Here is a 19,974-nt window from a genome sequence, read left to right as displayed (position 1 = left end):
TCACAGCGAGAGCAAATTATATACCGTTTGCTCCGTTCGCGGAGACTTTTAACTTTTTTATCGGTACTTACCAAGTATAAGTACACAACTTCCGTCGAAAGATGAGCGAACCCTCAGAATCGACTTACCTGGGGCTCGATTTCAGTACACAGCAGGTGGGTATATACTTTACCATTAACATTGTTTTTATTTTTTTTTATTTTTTTAGTTTCATGCCCCACTTGTTATACATACATGTATACATTTGTACTTGCGCATAGTTTTTTTAGTTGACATAAAATAGTTCAACACACGCATAATCGTTTATATCATCGAGTAGGTCGTTTTTAAAAGTGATGCGAGTCAGACTGTCGTGTCGTGTTTGACGGTCGTCGGTAGCCAAGTAAACGCAAGCCTTAAAGTAGTATATCTATACCTGTATGTGTATATTCCCTCGCGGTCATAATATATAGTATACACTTTGATAAAAAACTGTACTTATACAGCTGTGAAACATGAAAGAAAATTTATGTGTGTAGTGATGATGTGCGCGTTTGTGTTTGGTCCGCGTTCCACACTCCACTATTTTTTATGAGTCAAAGACGTACAAAGGGCGCGAAAAACAAAAATTTACGCTGTTATCGCGGTATATTAATTTTATCTTGTTCCGCGACGGTATACCGAGTGTATATATTAGCGCATATAAACGAGCTATGTGTGTATAGTCACCATTTATCGTGTTTACTCTATATTACGAAACTTCCCACTTCCTCATTGCTGCTGCTGCTGATGTTGCTCTACAATTTTCCAAAGTAATTTTTATGAATTTTCAAAATTCCAGTTAAAAGCTGTCGTCATAGACGACAATTTCAACGTTTTGCACGAAACCAGTGTCCAGTTTGACAACGATTTGCCCGAGTTTAGGTAATTTTATCACTCGATTCACCAAACAGTGGTGAAAAAAAAAAAAAAATCGGTCTCAAAAATGAGCTTTGCCATTGAAAAAAATGTATCTGTTGATCCAGGACGTATGGAGGAGTTTTACAAACGAAGGAAGAGCCGAACGTGGTGACAGCCCCGACCCTCATGTGGGTGAAAGCCTTGGACATGATTTTAGATCGTTTGCGAGTGTGCGGCGTCGATTTCGGCAAAGTTGCTGCGATAAGTGGATCGGCGCAGGTGTGCACAATATACCACTATACAGTATAAAATTATACAAATATATATTGCACTTTGACCCGATGCTGCGCGTTAAAAAAATTTGATTGCACCCCTCACTTTTGTCTCTTATTTGGACCATCATTGTTGATAACTGATCGTACATACACAGCAACACGGAACGGTGTACTGGGGTAAGGGCAGTAGGGCCGTCCTGCAGAGGCTAGACCCCGAAAAGTTCCTGCACGAACAGCTCGCCTCGGCTTTCTCGGTATCCCAATCCCCCACGTGGATGGACTCGAGCACCACGGCCGAGTGCAAGCAGCTCGAACAAGTCCTCGGGGGACCGGAGGTAAGTTTGCCCACCCATTCTTTACATGCGTCCATATATACTATTTTCAATAATAATTCACGCCCATCGTGTACGTATGTACGTAGAAATTGGCGGAAATCACCGGATCCCGGGGATACGAGCGGTTCTCTGGTGCCCAGATCATGAAAATCCACAAAAAAAAGCCAGACGCCTACGAAAACACAGAGGTGAGAGAACCATTGATCTATACGTATCGATTATCGTGCAATTTATATTTTATTCCGTTGTAAATACTGTACTTTTCAAGAGAATATTTTAACGAGTAAAAAATATATATACGTGTGCAATTGGTTTCCGCCCAATTGGGGCGATTGGAAATTCCAAGAGGGTATCTTTGGTGAGCAACTTCGCAGCGTCCCTCTTCCTGGGCGACTACGCGCCGATCGATTGGGCCGACGCCTCGGGCACAAACCTGTTCGACCTCCGGGCCAAAGTCTGGCGGGACGAGCTGTTGGAGGCCTGCGCTCCGAATTTGAGGTCAAAGCTGGACGACGCCGTGTCCTCGAGCTCGCTCGTGGGGCCGATTTCGCGTTACTACACCGAGAGGTTCGGCTTCGACGACAACTGCAAGGTAGTTGCCTTCACCGGCGACAACCCTGGCTCTTTGGCCGGTAAGAAGAAAATTAAAAACTTCCTTTTGCTCCTTATTGGCACTTTTTCCATTCACGCGATCCATACACGTATACTTATGCAGGCATGAGACTGAAAGAGGGAGACGTGGCTGTCAGTCTTGGCACAAGTGACACCCTCTTTCTGTGGCTGCACGAGCCCAAAACTACTTTGGACGGACACATCCTCTGCAATCCCCTGCAAGACGACGCCTACATGGCTATGCTGGGGTGAGTTCTCATATATATTATGTGTATTACACATCCATACATTATATGTAAATACTTGTACGTACAGATTCAAAAATGGCTCGTTGACGCGCGAGCGTGTAAGGAACAGCGCAGCCGGTGGCGACTGGCAGATATTCAACGAGCTGCTGGACAACACGCCGCGGGGTAATTTCGGCAATTTCGCCCTGTACTACGACGTGCGGGAGATAACGCCCGGTGTGGTTGCGGGCGATCACCGTTTCAACAAGCTCAACGAGCGCATCGTTCGGTACAGTTCGAAAGAGGTCGAGGTGAGGGCGCTGATCGAGGGCCAGCTCGTCGCCAGGCGAGCCCACGCCGAGGACTTTGGTTTCGTTATCGGTATGGGTATATTGTGTGATCTATTTCTTTTTTTTCTTTTTTAATTTTTTTTTTCAATTGTTTTCCATTGATATAGGCCCGAGCACGAGAATTATCGCCACGGGAGGAGCTTCCGTGAATAAACTGATCCTCCAAGTGATGGCCGATGTTTTCAACTCACCCGTTTACGTTTTGGTAATTTTTTCTTTGTTTCCCTTTTTTTTTTTGTCCACGCTCACGGTGACGATAATTTATATAACAGGAGACAGCCAACTCGGCAATGATGGGAGGAGCTTACAGGGCGAAGCACGCGCTTTACAAGGACGAGCTGACGTTTAGCGACATTATCAATAAATTGCCAGAAGCGAAGCTACTGTGTCAGCCGTACGACGACGCGGCCAAAGTGAGTGTTTTTTTTTTTTTTTTTTAATTCTTTAGTACTTGATGGTGGCATGATTTTTTTCGTTTGTGATTTTTGTAGATTTACGAACCAATGGTGGAACGGTACAGGAGGATCATCAAAGAATTACTGGATGAGCAGAAATTATAGACTGATGGCAATGTTATTGCGCATTTCTCCATTATTGAGAGGCTTCCTTGTGTGTATAGTGACGCTGATAATCAAGAAATATCTTTTTATACACACTACAATCATGCATTCCGCCGAGAAAAGTTAAAGCTTTGTATGTGATTTACGTCGAAAGCGTAACGGGGGTATTATTTTTTAAAAATCGTTTGTCGTTGTTGTTGTCAGTGCCTTTGTAAAATTTTTACGACACGCACGCACAAATGTCGCGCTTATACATTATTTATACATACATCTCAAAGTGCAATTATGATCTGTTTATGTAGATGGAATTTGTTAGAACAATTTTATTTATTCATATTATTGTATAATATATGGTATTTATCCAACAAGTATTATTTTCGCTCACTTTTTTTCCTCCCTCTATCGCGACAAACTTAATCATCGATTTTTACAGACATCCGTGAAAATAAAAAGTAAAAATTCAAATGACATGCCAAAAACAGTTGTTCGATCCTTTTTTTTTTTTTAATCCACTTTGTTATTACAACATAATTTGGAATTTCTTTTTTTTCAATTCAAAACCCGAATATCAACAAAAGAAATAACGAAATAAAATTCAACTATCAGAGAATTACGAACAAGCACCATCGAACCACAAGTCGATCGGCAAAAAAAAAAATTACTTTATTTGTCCAGCAATTTTATAAGTGCAGGGACAACAAGATTAAGTGCAACCTACTTTCTTAATGTGTTGCAGTAAAATTCATCAGACCGTATTTTATTGCCCCGATAAACAAATGAACATAAAATTTTCTTCGCATTACTTACATAGAAAAAGCGCGTAATATTTTTTAAATTTTGACTTGGAATTACATGTATGTGTTCCAACGGAAGCTGTATCTGCCGTACCAATAAAAACCAAAAAAACTGGCACAATTTTCGTAAAAGAGAGAGGAAAAAGAAAAAAAAAATGGATTTAAATTACTTTTTTTTTTTTTTTTTTTTTTTTATTTTACCTTACATTACGTATCTCGAATCTTGGGCGACTCATAAATAATTCGTACCGCGTTTTATAGGTACCCCTCGCCCCTATGCATAAAAAAGCGCTCGCGTGAGTCACGCGCAAAAGGACCAACATAAAGTTCACTTGTAGGTATACTATAATGTTGTATATATGTGGTCTTGTATAATTATATATGTGCGTACTGCGCAGTGCAGTGGTGCACCAGCCAATGCAAACACACATTTACACAGAAACGTATACGTCCAGGGGGTTGGCCGAGAGTCTCTCGAGGAGGGCGCAGGACCGGCAGGCGTGTCGTAGCCGCGTAGACGTCTCGTCGTGGTCGTCGGTGTAGTTGCCACGCTGGTGACCATGAAGACTAAGAGCCAAACTAAAATCAATTTAAAGCCCGACGCGAGTTTTCCCGAACTATGGGCCCCTCAAACGTCACGTAGTGTGTAGTAACCTATACCTTTTACTACCCCAGTCCGTGATTGAAACAGTATATATTATATATAGATAAAATACCGATCTTCTATACCGCTTAGTCGTTGTTAAGATTAAAAACTACTTAATGGTGGCTGTGACGTATATACTTACAGAAAAATATCACAGTTGCAATCTGTTCGTTTTTGATAATAATAATAATAATAATAATAATACACGATCGGTCAGTTAAATCGGTTGCCATTGGCTCATTAGGTTGTAAGTTTTCTTGTGTTCCAAAGTAAGCAGTATTTCGTTTGTTCGGACAAAGGATGGCTGTGGAGAGAAACGAAGACAGGGTCGAGGGAGGAAGTAACGGCGAGAGGATACACAGTGACGGGGAGTGCAGGTTACCGGTCAGCGCGGATCCCGAAAACGAGCAAGTGGACAAGCTCGAGAGGGTCAGGAGTTACTTGACAGATTGCCAGACCTGCCGGAGAAGGTCCGTTTTATTTTTCCGCGGTAAATCAATCGACTACACTTTATTTTTTTATTTTTTTATTTTTTTTTTTTTTTTTACTGGATGATAAAAACTTTTTGGCCATTTCGAGCGTACAGAGCACACGTTTTTACGAAGGGAGCCGGCTACGATGACGTGCCCGAACTGCCTCTGCGGCATCGAAACCGCGGTCGAGAGGCGCGCCACGATGAAAACCCACTTGTCCGCCCTACTGTTACTGCCAGTTTGGTGAGTTTACATCAGCTTTTGGAACTTTTTTTTTTTTTCTTTTGAAATCTATGTTGGCGCATAACGTGAATTGTGTTATTGAAAAAAAAAAAAAAAAAAAACTGTTAAAGTCCGCATTCCAAACGTTTATACAGTTTTTAAAATCCGCGTGTACATTTATTCTTTCACCTGTCATTCGTGCATTTTAATGGTCTTGGCAAAAGTGTCGAGCAGTTTTATTAAAACTACCGATCGTTTGTCGTAGCGAATAAAATAAAAAAAAAACAAAGAATAAAAGAGAAATCCAAGCACGAAGCACTTACGAGCGCGTTCGTGCGTCAACCACATGATCGTTGAAGATTAATTGCGCGATATTTCCAGTGAGTTGTAATAATAATGCACCATTAACCATCATGCAAATTACGTGGGACGAAAGTCGTTTTGGCTCTCCGCTGTTATCTTTACACGTTTAAAAAGAAATGAAAGAAAAAAAGAATACTTATGCATACAAGCACAAGGAAGTGGCGTATACGAGGTGATAAATCCACCAAGTTAAAAGTGCATTGTTCTCTTTGTCCCCAGCCTGTGCGTTTTTCCTTATTACTCGAAAGAGCTACGGGACACGCTGCACCGGTGCCCGGCCTGTGGAGTTCATTTAGGAAGTAATTTTGCATCGGTGCGCGAGGCTTGCATTGTTTGCGCGGGGCACATACATCGGCACAATGCTGAAGACGACGCTGGGCAGCAACACTTGTGATGACTTGTATTGTAGGAGGCATTGATTATTATTTATACATGTTCATTCATTGCAATTATTGTACGGCCTATACCGTTCAAATCGCCATTGTGTACTTTTGTTACAATAAATGTTTTATATACGTTTTTACATGTCCGTCCATCTCACATTTTTTTTCATTTTATCAATACGTATATGTACCCATGTGTATTTACTTAAGTGTATAAGTACTATTTATTTAAATGTACCCGTTTGTCGCACCCTTTCGTAGGTTCTCTTTTAACTTGAACTGGTGAAAAAAGCTTTTATTCAAAGTGAATATTGAGATGATGTCGAGGTGAACACATACATTGTTCACTCTCGAGTTTACTAGATTTTTTTCCCTACTTAGTGCAGATTAAAAAATGTATAAAAAGAGTATGTAATTACTCACAATTGAGTAAAAAGTAGGTAAGTACCGAGACTTTCGCTTACCAGAGTTATCACGTGCACCACGTTGACTTAATTATCTAGATATACTTACGTCGTAAGTATACAAAAAATCTTAATTTTCAAAGTCACAATGAACGTACCACTGAATCATCAGAACTGTGTACTTGTTGCGCATGAATACAAATTAAAAACAACTTTACATTTCTGCAAGAAGCTTACATAATTTTGAATTCAAGGCATATCGGCTCACAAAAGTCTTCGATACAATTAAAATTTGAAAAATTACAAAATTATTGGAACGGAAAAATTGTAGATGCCAATTTAAAGTTGAGCCATAGATGCTTTGCCATACGTCATTTTTTCAATCCACCCGTAAAATAGAGTAGCCAACAATTGCAGGAGTGCTTTAACTAATGCTTTTTTTAACATTACCAGTTTTATAAGATCGAGGTGAAATTAAAAGTCATAACAGGTGTTGAGAAAAAAAAAAAAAAATAAATAAATGTGGAGCGTCCGTTTGCTAAAAATAAACACAGCTGTCAACATAACATCAGCAGAGCGTTCAAGTTCGTGGTGATTATTAACAGTACAATGGTTGTTTGTTTAAACGATTGAGAAACTAATGCAGACGTATAAATGGTGAGTTCTGATAAACGGGATTCAGTTTTGACGCAAAATTACTGGGTCTTGGGGGGAAAAAAAAAATGAGAACTCCACATTCTTGGCTCCCACTGGTTCTTGTCATCGTCATGTTCGGCCAGCTGTTCGCGACCGTTGCCGGCAGTAAGTTGTCAACTAGTTATTTTCTTTCGGCAATTAAAATTACCTCTTAATTAAAAAAAAAATAATAATAATAATTTTCAGTTTGCCTTCAAGAGCAGTGTTCGCAGCAGTGCAAAGTCTTACAAGGGGTCAGTGGGTACTGCATTGACAGCAAAGATTGCCGATGCCTGGAATTCTAAGATCCAACGTTTCGCCCATATGCACCAGTTAACGATAAAATTGTAATAAGTAGACTCTTGGATGCACGAAAGCAATCGAATAATAAATAAAAACGTTTCAAAGCAAAGAAATCTCGTTCTCATGAGTTTATAGTATTATAATTATGTAAAAAAAAAGCGAGTATCGACATTCGTACCACCTTCATGAAGATAAATGAAAGAAATCGCCCGTACTTGGGTGGATAAACAAACGGGGAGGGGTAATGTAATAACATGGATTTTATATAACGAGGTGAGCGCAAAAAAGTGAATTTTTCCCTCGGTTGGCTGTGCCCGCGTTTTTTTCACGCTTTTACGAGTGGCGGGCAATGACAATAACGACGACGACTATGACCATCTCGTTTCGGCCAATTAACCACCAGCTAGCCGACTTTCTTTCCTTTCCTTTTTCCCTTCTCCAAACGGCACCAACCAATTAAAAACGAAACACAATAATATAATAAAACGCATCTGCCGAGACGGCGGGAGTTTTTTTTTTCTCCATATAAATAACACGAGCTAGTGCACGACAGCGGGCACATGCACTGTCCGTCGCATAGGATATAGGTACATGGAGGCATGAGGATTTACAAGGGAGTCGATTTTTCCAGCGTCCCCTGATCAAAGACACAACATTTTTGAAATGCACTGGCGAGTCGTTGGCGTCTTGGCGATGGCCGTAGCCGTGTTGGCCGACCAGCAGAGCAAACCAACCGAGAAGCGCCGAGCCAAGCACGGCCGAGGGGGGCACAAATCGTTTTGGCAGACTGCCCCGTCACCGGGTGACCGCCGGCTACCGGAATCCAAGCCAACCCAGAGAACTGCCGTGGGCCCGCGCGACCAGAGACGTGAGTTTCGCTAATTTATACATTTACGTCATGAGCATGACTACAATAAAGCAAAATAAAATCAATGGGACCCGTGTGGGTTTGTTTTTTCTCGGCTTACCGGCGCGTGCACGTGTTGTACAGTTTTGTCGTTGTTTACGCTCGTGCGCTTCGAGAACAACATATGCGTGGGTTCATCGGGTGAGAATGGCACCTGCATATCCCCGGCCGAGTGCGCCCAGCGCGGTGGCTTGGCGAGCGGGACCTGCGCCAACGGCTACGGGGTCTGTTGCATCGGTAGGTGTATAATGTATTATTGTTTTACGAGTAAAAAATGGAAAACTATGACAAACAGTGAGTGTGAGCTGCGGCCAATCGACCTACGACAACAACACGTACTTTGTTAATCCAAATTATCCATCCGGCTTCGACGGAACGAACTCGTGTCAACTGACCGTCCTCAAACAACACCCCGACGTCTGTCAGTTCAGGTGATGGCCCTATAATATGTACATGTACACATATTGTCATTGTTATTTATAGGGTAAACAAAAATTAAAAAAAAAAAAATTGTTTTCTTCTCGTTTGTGGGTGCGCAGGTTGGATTTCGTGCAATTCAGTATCCGCGGGCCCGAGAACATCAACAACCTCTGCACCTACGATCAGTTCATCGTGTCCGGTGGTAACCCGGTGTCACCAATTTGCGGGAACAACAACGGCAACCACAGTAAGTTCTATAGACCAATGCATTGTAGTACCAAAAGAGCAGCAAATGAATAATTGAAGGAATGATTGTAGTGTACATAGACGTGGGCACAGGTCCGACGAACCCGGTGATATTGTCTTTCGTGACGAGCGGCAGCGGCTTCGAGCGCTCCTGGCGGGTGCGCGTTGCCCAGATACCCTGCAGCAGTATCTTCCGGGCCGAGGAGGGCTGCCTCCAGTACTACACGGGCGTCTCGGGCCAGGTCAAGTCGTTCAACTTCGATCCCATCGTCGGGCTCCAGCTCTCCAATCAGGACTACAGCATCTGCATCAGGATGGAGCGGAACTTTTGTGGCATCCAGTACATGGCCTGCGAAGATGGTATATTATTACGTCACTTTATTGTTTTATTTATAATATGTATACGTATACGCAGTTTGTATATATAAAATTACGACTTTGTTCGTTAATGGACAATAACTGGAGTGTACGACGGCGAAGGCAGTGTAAGTATGGGAATTTAAACCAGTCGAGTTTTCAATTGGTCCGTTGAACATAGGCGAATTGTTTATTTGCCCGTTCCATGGTTTATGAAAAACCAGCTTGGATGCACGCATCCCCGAGAACCTATTATTGTTATATTGGCATGGACCCACTCTTTTGCTACGAAATTTTATTTTCCATTTTTTTTCCCTGCGCAAGTACAAAATTGTGGCGTGTACACCAGTTGCGTTGATTTTCCAGTAAACTCGCTGCAGAGTGGTATAAACAGCGTGGGATTCGGGAGTCCCGGGGGCCAGCAAATTCCACGCAGTTTCACCCTTTCGGGCAACACGTTGAACGGCCAATTGGCGGCCATGGTGGACAGGGCCTGTCAGAGCGACTGGCTGATGATTCCGTGTGCAGCTAACGCGGGACGATTGCAGACCAACCAAATCCCCTGCGTTGATCGATTTTGCGGCGGGGCCTTCAACGCCGAGGCCTCCGTCAACTCCACCTCCATCATCAGTACGTATACATATATTATACATCTGGTTTCATTCCAAGCGTTGGGTGTGTGCTTTTTATATATGATATTGCATTTCATCGCGACTTTTGACTATATGAGAATAATCGTAGTAACTGAGGGATACAGTAAAAGCACCTCACGTTTTTATTTTCAAACCTTGTTTATTGGAGTTGTTTTTTCATGGATAATGCAATTAATGAAATTTTTGAAATTCACCATCACTACGTTCTTTCTCCAAGTTAGGGGATCTCTAAAAACAACAGTAATCTGTGTTTACCATCTACATGTTATGAATATACCTTTTGTAAGTACTTGCCGTATCGGGAGTGTAAAGCTTGATCGGCAGGAGTGTATTATTGTATTTTTTTTAACCGAGACGAACCTCGCATCTTCCAGACGATACTTCTGCTGTCTGTATGCAGATGCAATTAAGAACTAGAACCTGACGATAAATTTAACGTCTCCGAAAATTGACGATGATTTTTTAATAATACGTAGGGAGTAAAATTGTTGTATCTTAGCCTCTTTTATTGTTTAATGGCAACGGTTACATGACACCTTTTTTTGTTATTATTGAGACATATATTTCCAAACAATTGTTTACAAAGTTCATCAATAGTTTGTAGGTACGTGTGAGAATCAAATATGCTGTTTTCGCGAAATAATCCTTAAATTATAATCAAGGGTCGACATTTGTTGTATATTTTACGTTTATTACCTCGGAATTTAATTTTTTCACAGGTACGGTCAAGCCGTTTCGGCTGTACTTTCACTCGGATGGCACAGAAGCGCCCAACGATTACGGCAATCGAGGCTTCTGTTTGAACTACGTGCAACAACCGTGTACCATGAAATTGCGCTGACATACAATAAAATTACAACTACTTACTCTATTACACCCATACTTATTCGAGACAATTGCGTTTTTTTATCCTCGACAAACTGGACATCATTTCCAAGATAAATCTTACATGGGATATGATCAAGGCATTGCTAGCAAAGATGTTAAATATTTCATAAGTATAACCCAATCATTTTTAACGTAAAAATCGTTTTAGAAAAGCAGAAAGGCATAAGCTTTTAATTTTTTTTTTTTTTTTTTTTTTTCTTAGGAATTCTCAAGTAATGCATGTATACATTTTACATAAAAAAGAGAGAATAGTATAAAATCTACAAATACACAATGATACTTGTCGATAATTATAAAAAAAAAAATAATAATAATATTTGCTTGGTTATTATATCTATGTGAAAGCATTTTTTATAAAATAGTTACAGTGCAAGCTTTGATTAATAACATGTGAGTTATGTCCAAGATTACTTAATGCACTGACAGTTTAAAGATAATATAACGAAAGATTGAAGAAATAGAAAACATTGAAGATTTACCTACATATTATAATACAAAAAAATTTATTTATTCATGTATACAGTGTATCCAAGCCTTTTTTGATTGAACCCAGTACCACTAGATTTTAAATTTAAACTTATATAAGCCTCATGCAAATAGACATATATTTAACTGTAATATAATTAGGATGATGGATTTAAAGGCGTTGCTCGAATGTTTATTTTCAAATAAATGTAATCAACAATTTTCAATTTAGGTGGTATTTATATGGTTCATAGAAATAGATGATTTATCGTTAATCTAAAAAAGAAAAAAGGTACTACTTGGCTATGGAAAAGGTATGTATACACCCTCTGTTTAAATACATCTACAAGTCACAGTAATAGTAGTAATTTTAATCTTATATAAAAAGCAAATTCAGTCTTGCTTTTATTACACACACCTTAAACTACTGCACACTCTCTTCCTTGGATTCCAAATAAAAAAAAAGTTTTACTTTTTTGAAAAAAAAACTGGTCAAAACCTGATTGTCTCGATATAGCGACTTCCTGGTCTGTCCTGAGTAACTGCCCTGCGTTTCGTCTGTTCCTGCCTTTCGGCAATCACCTGACGCATGACAAGATCTTGCGTCTCTGGCGATAGATGCGAAATAGTCTTGGCCAGCAGCAAGATGTCTTGCACAGGATCAGAATCGGGTGATACCAAACTTGCGTCTGCCATAACTTGGCGCCAGTTGCCGTCCGTCCTCGCTGGCTCCGGGGTTTCGGCTCTCTCTTCCTTCCTGTTGAGGACGTGGTCAGCATATCCTAAATAGCGCGTCGGGCTCACCACCTCACGCTCATTGAAAACAGCCATGCCAATATGGCGTTCCTGTGGTGAAGGATTGCGCTGATCAAGAAAAGACGACCCACGCTTGTTATCGTGAACATCACCGTCTATCAATGGATCGTGCTCGAGGAGCTGATATTCATTGTCCACTTCATTTACGTACGCAGCAACAGATGAAGAGGGTATTTTTTTGTAAACAAGTGCGTTGACGTAAGACGGCGATCTAGCAGCTACAGCACCTTTTTCGCTGAGCCGCTTGTTATTCCTATAAATGGCATTGAGGGTCTCGCGCTGTTCTCTCTTTCTTTCTTCGTATTCGAGGAGCTCGCGGGTCCTCTGATCCTGGTAAATGAGTTCCTGTAGAATAGCGTCGGGATCATTGATTTCTTCCACCTCTTCTGCCATGACATTATTGTCATCATCCTCGATGTCGTAATCATCATTTTCAATGGTAGGTAGCAAGAGCCGCTCGTTGATTTTTTCCCCGCGTTCCTTTGCCCGTTGTACCTCGAGCCAAAGCTTGTGAGCATCGGCACATCGCGGGCAGGTACGCACGTCCTCGTTCCTGCGACCGCAGTTGTTGCAGAAGCGGGTGAGCACTGGCCTGGTACATTTGGCTCTCCTGTGACCTGGCTGCCAGCAGTTGAAGCAGGCGCGCGGCGGTGGGTCGAGATTAGCGTCCGTCGGGATCAACTTTAGGCGGCCAAACAAGACTCCTGATCGCTTTATTGGTAGGCTCTTCTTCACGCCACGGATTTTGGCTGATGTGCTTTGAATGCCATTGGGACGAGCGTATGGCTTGCCCGTGTGCGGATTCACTTGTTCTCCAGACCGGTTGATGTACTCTACCCGGAAGGGACGGCCAATTCGGCCACTAGTGTGAATCGACCCTGGTCGATGGCTAGCCATTTCTTTTATTTTGTTTTTTTTATCAGCAGGTCCTAAAATCGTAATAATGTATGTAGTTTTTAACCTAGAGATGCTTTTTTGTTGTTTTTTTTCTTACAACCATCAGTAATAATGATCAATTCAAGTGTACTGATGGTCAAATTGATAAAAAAAGACAAGATAATCAGTTTTTTGGACTATAATAAGATTTCTGCAGTAAAAACATCAAGACCTCATTAATGCATGTTACTTGGATTGCAAGCTATTTGCATCAACACATATTATACTCTTTGTCGGTGTATTAATTGGGACAGTTGAGAATATATGAATATGGGTAGGTATACTGTATTTAATAACACACAACGTGAAAATTACGATAAACGCTACGTTACGCTGACGGATAAAACGCCTCAATGGGCGATGATTGTTTGGTAGAGTCTAAAAATGATGAAACACTATGCTTACCCGTGCTGAAAATTATGAGACTGAATTTTTCCGGCTCCTACCAATTCACTTCAGAGGGTGAAAAAAAAAAACTTTTGAACAAAGCTTTAAATCATATTGGAGAGAGGTTATGCCGACCATGAGCACCAGATGACCAGATAAAAGCACACGAACGGACTTTACAAAGGGGGACAGACAATCATAAAGACAAGCTTTACTTAAGTTTAAGTACAGTTGATAGCAATACAAAATGCAACATGTATACAGTACTTAGTCTCTCTTAAAACTCAAAACCCATTAGAGACACAACAGGTTTATCCCGTTTATGTGTGAGATAACTTTTGGTTCAATTTGCTTCGGTCCAGTTGGTTCGTAAACCATAGCCCAACTTCAAACTTCAAACTCTAAAAAAAAGTTACGATTTCCAAACCACCAAAAGTTAGTTTCCGTTTTGGTTTTTCTCTCCATACTCACCAACTTAAGTACTTACCTTCTCTTCTGCCCTTTATGATGAATTGAGGTGATGAACGAATCAAAGTCAATCAACTCAAGCTTTAGTATGACGTTTGAATTTACCACTTTTTGCTGGGTTATTGCTCTCTCTCTCTTTCTCTATACTCTTAAAATGGATCACGTGACTGACTGCAACTGATGTCAGAGGCAGTGGCGACAATGTTGATGTTCATGCAATACACCCCATGTTGTTGATGTTGACATATATATAGAGCGAGTTATCATTCCGTGTCGCGTAGTGTCAAGTCTTGTTTTTCAAATTATTACTCTTGGGATTTGAGATGAGTAAGTACTTACGCGTAATAAGTAGGTGTAGTTGAAGTTGAGGTACAACCAAGCGTTTGCTGTGAAATCACGAATTCAATTGATACTTGATCAGGTAAACGTAAACAGCGATTGCAAGTGTATTATTATTACATTAATAATATACCAATGTCGCAAACGCGTGAAGAATCACCAGAGCCTAGTTCTGCGTGTTGTAACAAACTTGAAAATGATTGTCAGAGTGAAACAACATGTGAAATTCCAGAAAACCATGGTACATATTTGTTCAAGCGATGGCTTATTTTGACAAGTATAAGTTTACAGTCCATCTTATTTTCTGTCGTTTTACAGTAAAAACTGCCACTGTTCCCGAATGTGCTGTATGTTTGCAAAATTGCATCCATCCAGCTCGTCTTCCCTGCAACCATGTATTCTGCTATCTGTGTATCAAGGGTGTTGCAAATCAAAGCAAGCGCTGCCCAATGTGTCGCCAAGAAATTCCAGCAGGCTTTCTGGAACACCCACAATTACTCGAAGTTAGTTTATCGGACAAAAGGGAAGTTACAGTCATCGACACAGAACAAACTCCACAAGAGGAATATCAATGGTTTTACGAAGGAAATAATGGTAATTTGATAAAATATTTTCTTTACATGCTGCACGTACTTGTATTAACAAAATTCGCAGGTTGGTGGCAATATGATCCCCGTACAAATGCAGAGTTGGAAACTGCATACAAACAGGGAAAACAGACGTGTGAACTATTGATTGCTGGATTTTTGTACATTGCCGATTTCACTTCCATGTTTCAAATTCGTCGCAATAATCATTCGAGAAGAAGACGCATCAAACGCGACCTGTGCAGCGCACCAAAAAAAGGAATAGCAGGATTAAGATTAAACGATTCGACGGCAGTGTGTGATCACCGTAGCATTCAACAAACCGTTGAATCGCATGATAGTAAGGATTTTGACTGTGATTCAATGCTATTGAACTCTAGCGTCATATTAACACATATTTAAACTTTTTTGGTAAATTTTTCGAAACAGGTCAATCTACTAATTCATCGGGACCGTCTTTGGCTGATCAAGCTTCGTCCACGCTAATTTTGGAAAATGTAATTGGTGACAGTGCTGCTGGATCAACTGCAGCCGCACATGTGGAACAACAAACGATTTCGTTACATCAGGTTTTAGAACAAATGCGTTGAGTAGTATTAAAAAAAAAAAAAACACTTGTTCTCTCTTGATACATGAAAATAATCGCATCACGAGAGAACTGCATACATACTTGTCAATGACATAAATAATACTTATATTGTAATAATTGATGAATTTTAGATAATTCCTCGTTATCCCAGTAACATGAGACGTCATCCCGCCCCGTTGGTTCATCGGATAAGGAACAGGCGTAAAAGGTCCATCATCTATATTGCTTTGTAATTATCTACTTGACTGGCTAAAGAAACTATCAAGATTTTGTTGAAATTGATATTAAAAATTAAATTATTTTTTTGTAAAATGCTACAACGTAAGAACCATAATTAGTAAAAATTCATTTGGAATGTGATTGCTATCAACTATTCACTGTACAAATTGCATAACGTATAGACGTATTTTTAATGTAATAAGAAAAAACAATGATTCATCTATTTTGCAGTTTGGGTTTGATTTATAAAAAAAAATAATATGCCTACCACTTACGTTTTTAAGTTTTTTGACGATTTTAATGAAAAGAGCCCACGACCTGCACTCACTGTACTGTTGCCAGTCTTCAAAAGCTATATATTATATCAATTACATGAGCATGAGATAATTGATATTTTTTCGCTATTTCGAACATTCGAATTTGCATGGATTGGTATACTCCCGCTCTTACGGAATCCCGGTCACGACATCTATATAAAAACGTATAAACACATTATTGAGACTGAACTGACAACTACAACTGCGCTATGGCTGTACAACTTCTAAGTTTTGCCAATAAAAAATTTTGAAATTGACAATTGACAATAAGTACCTTACAACCCGCGTTTACCAGAATCTCTGGCATTTACTATTATATATGAATGCCCTCCTGCTCTGTCTACAGCTGACAGCTATATGAGATAGAGCAGTGAGTTGAGTCGCGCTTGTGTTGACAGAAGACGGAGCCCGGGCTCCCCGGGTTGTAATCTTGTAATGTGTGTAATAAAAAACCCAATCGTGTGTGTACCTAATTCTAATTTTTATCAGCTGTAAAATATACGTCTTCTGGTATGTCTCAACAATCACTGCATCAGGGAAAATAACATCGATTGTAAAATGAATAATGTCTCTTGGATAATCAAAATTTTGACTTATTTTGTTTGCTGAATAACAAAATTACCAATAAGAACACAAATTGTAAGTCGACCACAATGCAATGAAGAGCACATTTTCCACAACATTATATATTACGTTGTAGCCCTGGAATTTTTTTATTGAGTTGATTTCAAACTAACTGGGGCACAAAATGCTGAGAACGGCAAGACGGTGTTTAAACACGTGGTCACCTCTGGCCACTGCTTTTAATGCAAAACCTGGCAGTAACTTTACCGTCAGTTTTGGCCATAAAGAGACCGTAAGCTCGGCATTATTATTCTTTTCGATTTCCTAAAAACTGCGTCTATCTGTAAACATACTCTTTTTTTCATAAAAGTTATATTCAAACTATTGTTTAGAATCATTTGTCGTACTTGCAGGGTTTGTTCAATATCCCAGAGTTAGAAAATGCAACTGGTTTTCAAGAATTGGAAGATAGAGCTATTGCACGATCCAACAAACTCATCGATGAAGCTACCAAATCTGATACACGTTCTAGAAAAATGGTGGAAATTTTTGATGAATTGTCAGATACATTGTGTCAGGTAGCAGATATGGCAGAATTTGTGAGGATAGCTCATCCCAGTGCTGATTATTCAAAAGCTGCAGAAAATGCTTGCATCACCATCAGCGGAATTGTAGAAAAGTACATTTTTCTTTCACATCCAATAAAATTATTTTTAAATTACCAAAAAAAAAATTAAAAATTGTTTTAATTTCATCATTTTTAGACTAAACACGAATTTTCAGCTTTACAATTCTCTTTCGAATGTTCTCAAAAATGGAGATATTGTAAAAACAAGCGAAATAGATAATCATGTAGCTAATCTCTTCCTTTTTGATTTTGAACAATGTGGAATTCATTTACCAGAAAAACAGAGATTTCAGGTTGTACAGTTGAATGATTTTATACTACAGGTAAAACTGAAAACATATTACTGATGCAAGTACATTTCAACATTTAATCATAATATTAAAATAACAGTGTGGACAAAAATTTATGGCTGGTGCACTTGAGCCCAGAGTCACAGATATGAAAGCATTGCCACCAAGTGTACAGAATAAGTAAGTTGTAAAATATTTCTTCAGCCATTTTAGATTAAAAATTATGTCTTTCAAATTTCAATAGCAACTATATGTATCAAGATACTTGAGGAATCTTAAACTATCTTTAATATCTTCAATGACTTGTAGTTTTCTTTCTTCATCATTAGATGCACAGTATTGTATGAATTGACGAACTATTGTCTCACTTTAGTTTTACCAATGATGGAACGAACGTTGTAGTGGGCGGTTTAAACTCAGATTCCTCTGATGCTTTGGTAAGAGAGCTGGCATATAAAATATTTTTGTTTCCTGATGCAAAACAAGAAGAACTACTTCAGGATTTATTAAATTCAAGACACGATTTGGCTCATATTTGCGGTTTTCCATCTTATGCCCATAGGTAAAAAAAAACGCATTATTTATTTCTCCTACAGTGCAATTTTAATTTTTTTTTTTTAATGTTTTAATACTGCATGATTTTAGAGCTGTGCGTGGAAGTACAGTAGAAACTCCGCAATTTGTAAATGATTTTTTGAACCTAATGACTGACGAGTTGAGAAACCGAGCTCAGAATGAATACGACCAGTTACAAAAAATAAAGAATTGTGATTCTCAAGCTCAGCAGGTATTTTAAAATTTATGTAGCATGCAATAACGAGAAATTAACGATAAAGTTGGTACGGGAGCAGTTCTTAACGTTTAATAAATTAATTACACATCAGCCGATAATGCCGTGGGATACGGCTTATCTCACAAACAAAGCCCGAAAATCGTGGTTGGGCTCATCCAACGAAAAATTTGCTCCTTATTTTTCACTTGGAGCCTGCATGGAAGGTCTGAATATTTTGACGCAGGCGTTATATGGAGTGCGTTTAGAAAATCAACCAATGTTGTCTGGCGAGGCATGGTCATCTTATGTACATAAATTAGCCGTTATTGATGAAAATGAAGAGCTACTTGGTCATATTTATTGTGATTTCTTTGACAGAAGAAACAAACCCATGCAAGATTGCCACTTCACCATTAGAGGGGGACGACAACTTCCTGATGGATCGTATCAGGTACAGATTTGTAATTAATTTCGTTGCATCATTCAATTGAAAATAATTTATTTCATATTAATTATAAAGAACCCTGTGGTCGTACTTATGCTGACATTACCATCACCGAGCAAATCAGCTCCTTCTTTGTTAAGTCCTTCCCTTGTAGATAATTTGTTTCATGAAATGGGTCACGCTTTGCATTCTATGCTTGGAAGGACGAAATACCAACATGTTACGGGAACAAGATGTAGCACAGATTTTGCGGAAGTGCCAAGTATACTTATGGAATACTTTTCATCCGACCCAAGAGTGAGTTTTCAAAATGAAGCTTAAATGTTTCTGTAAAATAATTACAAGAGTCATAACGAACTGTTATTTTTGAAAATACATGATTCACATATCTACAGGTCATTTCCTTATTTGCAAAACACTATGAAACTGGTGAATCAATGCCTCAAGAAATGGTGCATCAGCTGTATACTTCAAAAAGTTTGTTTCCTTCATCAGAAATGCAGAGTCAAGTGTTTTACAGTATGCTAGATCAAGTATATCATAGTGGCAAATGTAAAACATCAACGACAAGTATATTGGAACAAATACAAAATCAATATTATGGCTTACCATATGTTCCCAACACGGTAAGTTAGTTTAAATACGCTGTTAATAATAATAATAAAAAAGAATCTTCAAGAACGAGATTTGATAAAAATTAATTCATTAAAGGCTTGGCAACTGCGATTTTCCCACTTGGTCGGTTATGGTGCCAAGTACTATTCATACCTTGTATCTCGTGCCATTGCTTCATGGATTTGGCATACCTACTTTGAAGCTGACCCACTGAGTCGAAGCTCAGGTGAACGTTACAGAAATGAGTGCCTGGCTCATGGTGGTGGCAAGCCTCCTTCAAAGCTGGTAGCTGATTTTCTTAATAGAAAATCTAGTCCAGAGAACTTTGTCAAGTCACTTATTCATGAAATTGACAAGAGAACTGAATACTTGCAAACACAAAAATCTTGCAAGTCTGTGTAAAAAACGTTCAGTAGGCAGAATTTTTATTTTCATACAGTGATAATCCTCACCTACGAAAAATACTGAAAGGTTAAAAAATATTGTTTTTATTGTGAAAAGTGAGGATTTTCTTAAAAATAAAAACAGACATTTCTTATTGTATGCACTTTATTACAAGTACCTA

At 39.3% G+C, this 19,974-nt stretch overlaps 6 protein-coding genes across 8 annotated transcripts; 5 read left to right on the top strand and 1 right to left on the bottom strand.

Moving 5' to 3' along the window:
- The first annotated feature begins 7 nt into the window (after positions 1 to 7).
- LOC106647836 (xylulose kinase) lies at positions 8 to 3,593 on the top strand. The gene is made up of 11 exons (XM_014364385.2): positions 8 to 155; positions 821 to 903; positions 1,005 to 1,158; positions 1,310 to 1,489; positions 1,576 to 1,677; positions 1,836 to 2,121; positions 2,205 to 2,349; positions 2,417 to 2,709; positions 2,786 to 2,883; positions 2,951 to 3,091; positions 3,170 to 3,593. Exons 1-11 carry the CDS (start codon positions 102 to 104, stop codon positions 3,236 to 3,238), a joined length of 1,605 nt encoding a protein of 534 aa, XP_014219871.2. The 5' UTR covers positions 8 to 101; the 3' UTR covers positions 3,239 to 3,593.
- Positions 3,594 to 4,978: 1,385 nt separating this feature from the next.
- On the top strand, positions 4,979 to 6,134 carry LOC106647698 (uncharacterized). Its single transcript, XM_014364201.3, has 3 exons — positions 4,979 to 5,168; positions 5,265 to 5,394; positions 5,956 to 6,134. Exons 1-3 carry the CDS (start codon positions 4,979 to 4,981, stop codon positions 6,128 to 6,130), a joined length of 495 nt encoding a protein of 164 aa, XP_014219687.3. The 3' UTR covers positions 6,131 to 6,134.
- A 2,060-nt stretch (positions 6,135 to 8,194) lies between these two features.
- LOC106647697 (uncharacterized) lies at positions 8,195 to 10,925 on the top strand. Its single transcript, XM_089594867.1, has 7 exons — positions 8,195 to 8,369; positions 8,493 to 8,645; positions 8,704 to 8,839; positions 8,948 to 9,075; positions 9,147 to 9,446; positions 9,798 to 10,061; positions 10,804 to 10,925. Exons 1-7 carry the CDS (start codon positions 8,195 to 8,197, stop codon positions 10,923 to 10,925), a joined length of 1,278 nt encoding a protein of 425 aa, XP_089450993.1.
- Positions 10,926 to 11,792: 867 nt separating this feature from the next.
- LOC106647762 (uncharacterized) lies at positions 11,793 to 14,119 on the bottom strand. The gene is made up of 3 exons (XM_014364292.2): positions 14,064 to 14,119; positions 13,595 to 13,977; positions 11,793 to 13,182 (listed from the first exon to the last, which is right to left on the bottom strand). Exon 3 carries the CDS (start codon positions 13,148 to 13,150, stop codon positions 11,930 to 11,932), a length of 1,221 nt encoding a protein of 406 aa, XP_014219778.2. The 5' UTR covers positions 13,151 to 13,182; positions 13,595 to 13,977; positions 14,064 to 14,119; the 3' UTR covers positions 11,793 to 11,929.
- Positions 14,120 to 14,234: 115 nt separating this feature from the next.
- On the top strand, positions 14,235 to 16,090 carry Rnf146 (Ring finger protein 146). 3 transcript variants are annotated; one of them, XM_023389431.2, is made up of 5 exons: positions 14,235 to 14,624; positions 14,702 to 14,977; positions 15,038 to 15,310; positions 15,400 to 15,539; positions 15,691 to 16,090. In XM_023389431.2, exons 1-5 carry the CDS (start codon positions 14,519 to 14,521, stop codon positions 15,790 to 15,792), a joined length of 897 nt encoding a protein of 298 aa, XP_023245199.2. In that variant the 5' UTR covers positions 14,235 to 14,518; the 3' UTR covers positions 15,793 to 16,090. The 3 variants fall into 3 exon arrangements, with proteins under 3 accessions (XP_023245199.2, XP_089450541.1, XP_089450542.1); XM_089594415.1 differs by having other exon boundaries at positions 14,702 to 15,310; XM_089594416.1 differs by having other exon boundaries at positions 14,702 to 15,310; positions 15,400 to 15,555; positions 15,691 to 15,791.
- Positions 16,091 to 16,353: 263 nt separating this feature from the next.
- Positions 16,354 to 19,910, top strand: LOC106647726 (mitochondrial intermediate peptidase). The gene is made up of 10 exons (XM_014364236.2): positions 16,354 to 16,951; positions 17,073 to 17,338; positions 17,424 to 17,610; positions 17,678 to 17,757; positions 17,951 to 18,139; positions 18,223 to 18,364; positions 18,462 to 18,800; positions 18,870 to 19,091; positions 19,190 to 19,420; positions 19,506 to 19,910. The coding sequence occupies exons 1-10, from the start codon at positions 16,844 to 16,846 to the stop codon at positions 19,809 to 19,811; spliced, it is 2,070 nt and encodes a 689-aa protein (XP_014219722.2). The 5' UTR covers positions 16,354 to 16,843; the 3' UTR covers positions 19,812 to 19,910.
- Positions 19,911 to 19,974: the final 64 nt, after the last annotated feature.

This window comes from Copidosoma floridanum, unplaced genomic scaffold, assembly GCF_036245765.1.
Source record: "Copidosoma floridanum isolate Cflo_tuat_1 unplaced genomic scaffold, Cflo_Japanese_pri ptg000021l, whole genome shotgun sequence".
NCBI classification, from domain to species: Eukaryota; Metazoa; Arthropoda; class Insecta; order Hymenoptera; family Encyrtidae; genus Copidosoma; species Copidosoma floridanum.
The sequence above is the reverse complement of the archived record's forward strand: the minus strand, read 5'-3'. Positions and strand labels throughout refer to the sequence as shown.

Coding starts and splice junctions, on each gene's coding strand:
- Rnf146 (XM_089594415.1), top strand. CDS start 14,519: ATGTCGCAAACGCGTGAAGAATCACCAGAGCCTAGTTCTGCGTGTTGT. Junction 14,625..14,701: donor TGAAATTCCAGAAAACCATG/GTACATATTTGT, acceptor GTCGTTTTACAG/TAAAAACTGCCACTGTTCCC. Junction 15,540..15,690: donor AAACGATTTCGTTACATCAG/GTTTTAGAACAA, acceptor GATGAATTTTAG/ATAATTCCTCGTTATCCCAG.
- LOC106647836 (XM_014364385.2), top strand. CDS start 102: ATGAGCGAACCCTCAGAATCGACTTACCTGGGGCTCGATTTCAGTACA. Junction 1,678..1,835: donor ACGCCTACGAAAACACAGAG/GTGAGAGAACCA, acceptor GGAAATTCCAAG/AGGGTATCTTTGGTGAGCAA. Junction 3,092..3,169: donor CGTACGACGACGCGGCCAAA/GTGAGTGTTTTT, acceptor TGATTTTTGTAG/ATTTACGAACCAATGGTGGA.
- LOC106647726 (XM_014364236.2), top strand. CDS start 16,844: ATGCTGAGAACGGCAAGACGGTGTTTAAACACGTGGTCACCTCTGGCC. Junction 18,801..18,869: donor TTCCTGATGGATCGTATCAG/GTACAGATTTGT, acceptor TTAATTATAAAG/AACCCTGTGGTCGTACTTAT. Junction 19,092..19,189: donor ACTTTTCATCCGACCCAAGA/GTGAGTTTTCAA, acceptor ACATATCTACAG/GTCATTTCCTTATTTGCAAA.
- LOC106647762 (XM_014364292.2), bottom strand. CDS start 13,150: ATGGCTAGCCATCGACCAGGGTCGATTCACACTAGTGGCCGAATTGGC.
- LOC106647698 (XM_014364201.3), top strand. CDS start 4,979: ATGGCTGTGGAGAGAAACGAAGACAGGGTCGAGGGAGGAAGTAACGGC. Junction 5,169..5,264: donor GTCCGTTTTATTTTTCCGCG/GTAAATCAATCG, acceptor TCGAGCGTACAG/AGCACACGTTTTTACGAAGG. Junction 5,395..5,955: donor CTACTGTTACTGCCAGTTTG/GTGAGTTTACAT, acceptor CTTTGTCCCCAG/CCTGTGCGTTTTTCCTTATT.
- LOC106647697 (XM_089594867.1), top strand. CDS start 8,195: ATGGCCGTAGCCGTGTTGGCCGACCAGCAGAGCAAACCAACCGAGAAG. Junction 8,370..8,492: donor GGGCCCGCGCGACCAGAGAC/GTGAGTTTCGCT, acceptor CGTGTTGTACAG/TTTTGTCGTTGTTTACGCTC. Junction 9,076..9,146: donor GAACAACAACGGCAACCACA/GTAAGTTCTATA, acceptor GAATGATTGTAG/TGTACATAGACGTGGGCACA.